A 6,734-nucleotide genomic window follows, 5' to 3' on the forward strand; every position below is an offset into this window, starting at 1 on the left:
TCAGGTAGCACTGCCAGCAACCCTGTGTGAGTGTACGGCTGCCATGGGCTTGTGGCTGCACAGAAGATTGCTGCAAGTGAGCTTCTTTAATAGCACAGGACGTCAGGGCAGAAGAGAAGCACAAGAGCTCAGCTCTTGGTGTGTTGTCAGCTTCTCTAGGTGTTTCTCAGTGATCGTATTTTTGTTGTGTTTTAACCTCTTTTGCTGTGCCTGCTTTCTGTTACTCCTTAGCCTGGATGAAGCGTGTGAGCTGAGCTGTTTGCTTTTCTTTGACCCAGAGCTGGATGGTGATTAACTCATACAGTGACTTTAATTGGTGTTCTGAGAGTTTCTACTTTTAGAAAGGCTTCTCTGCTACAATTTGAATCTGGCATAGATCTTCAAAATTGAGATTTTACAGTAGTTTCTCCTAATTATTTTATATCAAACTGTGGCAAAAAATGTGTAATGTTCTGGCTGTAAGCTTGCATGTATTCATGCATGCTCTTAGTGGGACATCGAGGGAGCACAGTGGGCATCTGCCATGGACTTTTTTGTTGCAGCATGGATTCAGTTCTGACTGGTTTAACTTCTCTCTTTTAGTTCATCACTCACCTGCCAAAGAACCAGCACGTCTGAATACATTTCCTGAGCACTCATCCTCCCTGAATTACCTGAGGCCCAAGAGGCAGAGACCTCAGATGCTGAATCTGAGCGGCACCGAGATGTTGGGGGTGCTCAGACCGAGGCCAGCAGGTCTGGACAGCCCGTCGAGCAACCGCTACGCTGGGGACTGGAGCAGCTGTGGGGAGAACTACTTCTTAAACCCCAGAGACTGCCTGGCTGAGGCAGACTACGATGATGTCCCTTCGGAGGACACGGAGAGCGGGGATGACAGCAGCAAAGCCGAGGAGTTGGATGTCCCCGCAAGACGCCCGCAGCCCAGCCCCGGAGAGCACCCCTTTGGGAGCTACCTGACAGTGCAGGATGTGGACTCTGCAGTGGATCACAGAGCACACCTCAAGGACCTGCAGGAAAGTATTGATACTCTCATAGGAAACTTGGAAAGGGAACTCAATAAAAACAAACTAAATATGAGTTACTAAATTCTGTCCTGCATGACATCTCCTCCTTGTGCCTCCATGCCCCTTGCTGGGCTTCCCTAGCTGTGTGAGGAGTGATGGCGCCCCTGAACACCTTGTGGTAAGGCCATGGCTCACCTTGTGTTAGCACATTTTAAGCCATTCCGTAATGTTTCTGCCTTTTGTTAGAAGGCATTGTCCTGATTTGTGTGTTGGAGACAAGCTTAGACTGTGATGTGATTCCACATAGTGGCATTTCTCCCTAAAAACACTATGCACTTAGGTGGCCTGGGCAATACCTGGCAGAAGATAAAGCAACATCTCTGCTGTCCGTGGCAGCAGAACTCCTCATTCCTGAACTCCTGGCTCCGGTACGGATGTTCCTCTCAGAAGAGGATGAGCGCTGCTTGGCCTGAGTTTTGCAGCAGGGACTTCAGATAGACTTGTTTTACTATATATGCAATGGCTGCTATGAAAAATGCTTTATATAATATTTATATATAAAGTTTTAATTGTACAAATATTAATGTATTACTGTATTAACACTTTCCAGTAATTATTTAAACAAGCAAAAATAAATATTTTTCTAACCTTGTTTGTATATATCTATGTATAAATGTGCATGTGTCTGTAGCCATCTTTGGAAAGGAAAGGTCTCAGAATTATGAAATGTTCCCATTTCTAGGAAGACATGTTCAGTGATGCCAGGACAAGGTTACCCTTTGGGTAACACAGCATTTGATTTATGCACAGAAACATAGCCAGAGAGGAGGTAGGGTGAATGATTAATGTAAATGACCTTGTGTATTGCAGGAACAGCCGTTTGCAGGTGTTGACTATTAACTCTCACACACACACCACCCTTTCTCTGTTTGGTTTTTTTTTTTTTACTTCATTGTTTGTTTCTTCCTCCATGGGGTTTTTTCACATATAAAGAAGGTCTGTAAGGCATTTACTTTGCAAAAAATAATTTTTGTTTTTCCTTGAAACCTGTTACTTTTTTCTTAATGTTTTGGTACATTTTTTTTCTCTCCAGAGTTTCGTGTATTTTTGTTGCGGTACCCTTGGCTGCTGCTGGTAGTTAGGTGCATTTGAGCCCTCTGTAAAGGCTTGTGGCTCTGGAGATGCAAGATTCAAGTTCAGCACAAAGCCAGTTACTTTTTTTTTTTTTAAATTACTCTTCCTGAAATGGAAATCAGAGTTGTCACACGAGGTTGAATGGGTGGAAGGATGTTACTCCTGGGGAGTTTGGGTGGGATTGCAGTTCACTGTGACCTTACTAGATTCAGCTATCACCATCTGCTCAGAGCCTCTTTTATCTCTAATAATTTATGATGAGCCATTAAAATTTCACATTAAGGACACACATTCTTGATTCAATTAAAAATAGTTACCAAATTGTGTACAGATGTTTTGATAGTCCTTCTAACCAGAAGGACATGTGAAGTCATTCCTTGTCCTCTACAGGTCACATACACACCCCCAAGGAAGGGGGGTTTGGGCAGGTAGGGGTGAGAAGGTTTTGGTGTTTTGAGAGGTCAGACACAGAGTTGCTCTCAGCTGGCAGGGTAGAAATTAATTCTACATCTTTTTGGTACAATTTTTGTCATGCCACCATGCCTTTCCATTCAGCCTGTGAGCAAGTGCTTTTCTGCTAACCTGTACTTCCTTATACTGCTTAATTGAAGAGTTATTTATTTACAGTAGCAAGGAATTAAGAATTGCTATGGCAAACTTCACCCCTCTTTTCTAAGGAATTATTTTAGCATGGTTCCAATGGTTTATTCAATCTCATTAATTTATTTTTATAAGTGTTAAAAGATGCAAAACAATTATTGCAATATAATGATATGAATGAAAATGTAAATTTAACCTGAAGCATTTATCAATAAATCGATGTATTTTTTTAAACTTTTATACCTACAGAATGTGCATACTTTTTAAACTATAAATTTAAATTCTAAATAAAATTTGAATTAAGAACAAAATCTGTCTGTGCCTAGCTAGTGGTTATTTAAACATGTCTAAGCTGATGTCATCCATTTGCACACATGAATTAATTCCATAAAGACATTTAGCTTTTCACATTTTTTGTTTTGTTGTCATGTCTAGATTGACCCAACGTTTGAGTTAGATAATTAAATGCAAACCACTGCTCCATTAGCACTCTTTGAAAGATGTTTGCATTTAAATTTATTTATTAGTCTTCAATTGCCTGTAATAATCCAGATGATACAAGTGGTCACCTCTTGAATATGTGTTAGCTTTTTCTCCAGGAGTGGTCTGTAACTCAGGGCAGCAGTCCACTGCTCTGTCAACGTTAATATTTTAATATTACAACAGCAGAAATTAATGACTTGATAAATTGTATTCATGTTAATCTCATGAGGTAATTAAAATACAGTAATATATTACTCAAATGAAACAATTCTTGGTAATTTAGTTATAACAACTTGTAAAACACATTTTGTATTTTAGAAATCCTTCTTTAATGAGACATTTCCCAAATGGTATTTGATATGTTATCCCTTATACATCTATTCTTATAGATACTGTTATATTTCACATAGTTAGTTATATAATCTGGTGAAGCTGCATTCTTTTTATGATTGTGACAGATTCTTAAGGAACGGGATTACTGTGGGAATTACCTTAATCTAGAAACACCAAACTGGGAGATTAAAGCAACCTGCTTCTACCAAAGCCATAATGAACTTTTTTACACAGAAGGGTTTTTTACACTCTGGCTGTGTGTGGCTCCAGGGCAGAGCTTCTCCAAACCCTGTGGCCACCGCCAGGAGCCTCCTTTGCTGTGCTGACCTGTGCTGTTGTCTGCTTGGTGAGACTCGTTTGGCATCAGGACAGCTCCTGTTCACCAGGGACTGGAAGAGGTTAACAGCAGAGGGCAGAGCCTGCGGTGGAGTTCAGAGAGCAGATTGTCCTTGGCGTCCATGGACTTCCTTCAGGTGTGACCTCTGCTTCCCAGGTAAAGAAAATGGGTGCAGGTGCTTTCACAGAAGCAGTTCCCAGACTTGCACCAAAAGCACCCACAAATGGTTTTACCCAAGCACAAGCCAGCGATGGCCCCGTGCGGGGCTGGGTCACAACCAAGAGCTGTAGCTCGCAGTCCCTGGGGAAAAGCAGAAATGCAAAGGTCTGTGGTCTGTGCCGTGCTTTGCTGCCAGTGTCAGGGATATGATACACATAGGTGGATTTAGGAAGGGGCTAAGCCAATTCGTAGAGTTTTAATCCTTTCCTGTTTGTTTAAATAGGATTTTCCAAATTCCAGACACTGCTGGTGCTCTGTGGCTTATCCACCTTTTTGCTTCTCCCCCTTTTACCTTCCCAAAGTGCTTCTTACAGGAGCAAGCAAGAGGTGGGTGGGAATGGTGTGGGATGGGTGGGAATAGTGGGGTGGCATGACCTCAGGCTGGCTTAAGCCACTGGGGGGCCTACATGCTCAGAAATTTCAGGTTTTTCCATCTGTCTTTCCCAAACGTGTAACATACGTGTATGTTTGTTGATGCTCCAGGCAAGAAATGGAACTGCAGGTATTCAGACATGTTCTAAAAATAGAGGGAAACATCCCCAACAGATATTCAGGATTTTTACAGAATAAATCTATAAATCTGATAAGCCAGAGGCACATGTGGTATTTCTGCTGTCAGATCTTAACCCCTTCACCTTACCTTGGGATGGGGATACTGGGATTTCTTGACAGTAAGTGTATTTTGATATAGAAAGCTGTTGTCTCGCATTCTGGAGCTAACACCAGCTGAAAGTTATTTGAGCTGGGGGAGGACTGTCATGTAACTATGGTACATTTGCTTTAAAATGTCATCCTACATAATGAATTTACTGTTTTCATTCGGCTTGATTCTTCTAGAACCATGCAGGAAAACCTGTGATGTGTCTTAACAAAAACATTTTCAGGGCAAAATTGGAACAGCCAGACATGAGATGATGCAAAGCTGACCCGCTGACCCTACAGGTATTTGAACATCTAAGTTTGTATTTGACAGATTGAAGGATCCTGATGGGATGTATTATCTCATGTCTCCTGTGGGAACAGTGATGAGGAGGAAAATGGCTCTCAGGAAGATTACTCCCTTTCCATTGGGGCATTCCTGCAGCTCCCCAAATTACTTTGCTCTAGGGAGGGAGGGGAGCTGATAAGCAGAGCCCTGATCTGCTGCCTCTTTGGCCTTACTGTTAGGAAAACCCTCTAAAATCCCTCTGTCTTTCGGAATATTTTCTTAATCAAAACTCTTAAGAGTGCCTCTGTGGTGGGGAACAAGGCTCCCGTTGAGGCTGCTGCCTCTTCTGAGGAGTAGTGATAGAACTGCAGTGGAGGGGGTGGCTGGGCTTTCCAGATAAGCCATGACCATATGATTGACATACATATGTAGTTTGCAGCCCTGTTAATCAAAATAAATCTGTGGAAGATGCTCTGAGATGGTGTACTAATGAAGTCCAGGCCTGATAACAGAGAGATGAGCTTTTTAATTAGTCACTTGTATGATATTTACATATCTATGTAGAGCAGGCTGTTAGTTAAATATTGGTTTAGCAGAGGAGCAGTGTTCTCTTCCTGTTTGCACTCTGACTGCAAACACAGTACTGCAGGTGCTAGGGACACGATTGTTGAATTTTCCTTGGTTTTAATTTAGAACTAGTTCAATAGGAAGGACAAGGAATATTGCTATAATATTTAAACTTCAAAGTAGCAAACAAGAGACCATTTTTCAAACCGAGTCCTATCTAGTGGAACCAAACCTCTCTTAAATCTGACCAAAGTTCAATCAAAGTGCTAAAAGTACATGACAGGGAGATCCTGGCTGTAGAAAATTGAAGGGGCATGTCTTCAACACTGTCTAACCCCAAGTTGCAGTGTTTTTTTTGGGATGCAGGAGCCTCACACAGATCCTGTTTTCTCTTTGGCTGTGCTTTACTCTGGTGAAGCAGAGCACTGGGGCTGGCTATTGCTTGTCAGCTGAAGATCCTCTCTGCAAATCCCCAGTGTGTCAGTTGTCTTTTGTGCTTTAGTGTCTACTGTGACCACATGGACATTTGTTTGACAGGAGTCTGTGACCCTCAAACGGTTTGGTGAGTCATGGAGAGAGTGAACTCACCCGTATAGAGTTTAATCTGTCTTCCTCTGATAGATTTAATTTCTGCTTGACGGGCTGTGCTCAGTTACATGGTGTCTGACCTGGCTATTGAAACCCAGTAGCAGCAGAACCACTTACCAAAGAGTCCTCTCTGGATGGAGGGTGAGCATTAATATTCATGAGCTGTTACTCATTTACACTGGTAAATATTAAAACTTCTGTATAACACCATTTGATCTCTCTGAGGGATAATTGTCTTTTGACAGAAATGCACAACTACAGTGAGCTTACTAGAAGCAGGTTGTTCTAAATTAAACTGATTTCTTTGAGGCAACAATATAATGGACTTGGTTTTCTGTTTGTAAGCATTTGCCAGGATTAAGTAACAATAAGTTTGTAAACTGATGATGGCCAGTAAAAGCAGTTCAGAGTCCTGACAGACAGAGCTTTGAAAACTATTATTTAAAGGGAATATTAATAATAATTGTATTAATGAAAAACAGTGGCGAAACTGGGTCCAAATCAATTGTTCTTTAACCACACTGTGAGCAAACAAATGCAT

At 41.6% G+C, this 6,734-nt stretch overlaps 1 protein-coding gene and 1 long non-coding RNA gene across 2 annotated transcripts in view; one reads left to right on the forward strand and one right to left on the reverse strand.

Moving 5' to 3' along the window:
* SYDE2 (synapse defective Rho GTPase homolog 2) overlaps window positions 1-3,049 on the forward strand; it is a 28,046-nt gene extending 24,997 nt beyond the window's left edge. The window contains exon 7 of the mRNA XM_048312332.1: window positions 583-3,049. Within this exon, the coding sequence (XP_048168289.1) occupies window positions 583-1,085 (503 nt within the window). The 3' untranslated portion in view covers window positions 1,086-3,049. The remainder of the gene's footprint in view (window positions 1-582) is intronic.
* A 172-nt stretch (window positions 3,050-3,221) lies between these two features.
* On the reverse strand, window positions 3,222-6,720 carry LOC125329885. Its single transcript, XR_007205301.1, has 2 exons — window positions 3,882-6,720; window positions 3,222-3,372 (listed from the first exon to the last, which is right to left on the reverse strand). It is a non-coding gene; the product is annotated as an uncharacterized LOC125329885 (long non-coding RNA).
* Between the last annotated feature and the right edge of the window lie 14 nt (window positions 6,721-6,734).

This window comes from Corvus hawaiiensis, chromosome 9 (assembly GCF_020740725.1).
Source record: "Corvus hawaiiensis isolate bCorHaw1 chromosome 9, bCorHaw1.pri.cur, whole genome shotgun sequence".
In the NCBI taxonomy this organism is placed as follows: Eukaryota; Metazoa; Chordata; class Aves; order Passeriformes; family Corvidae; genus Corvus; species Corvus hawaiiensis.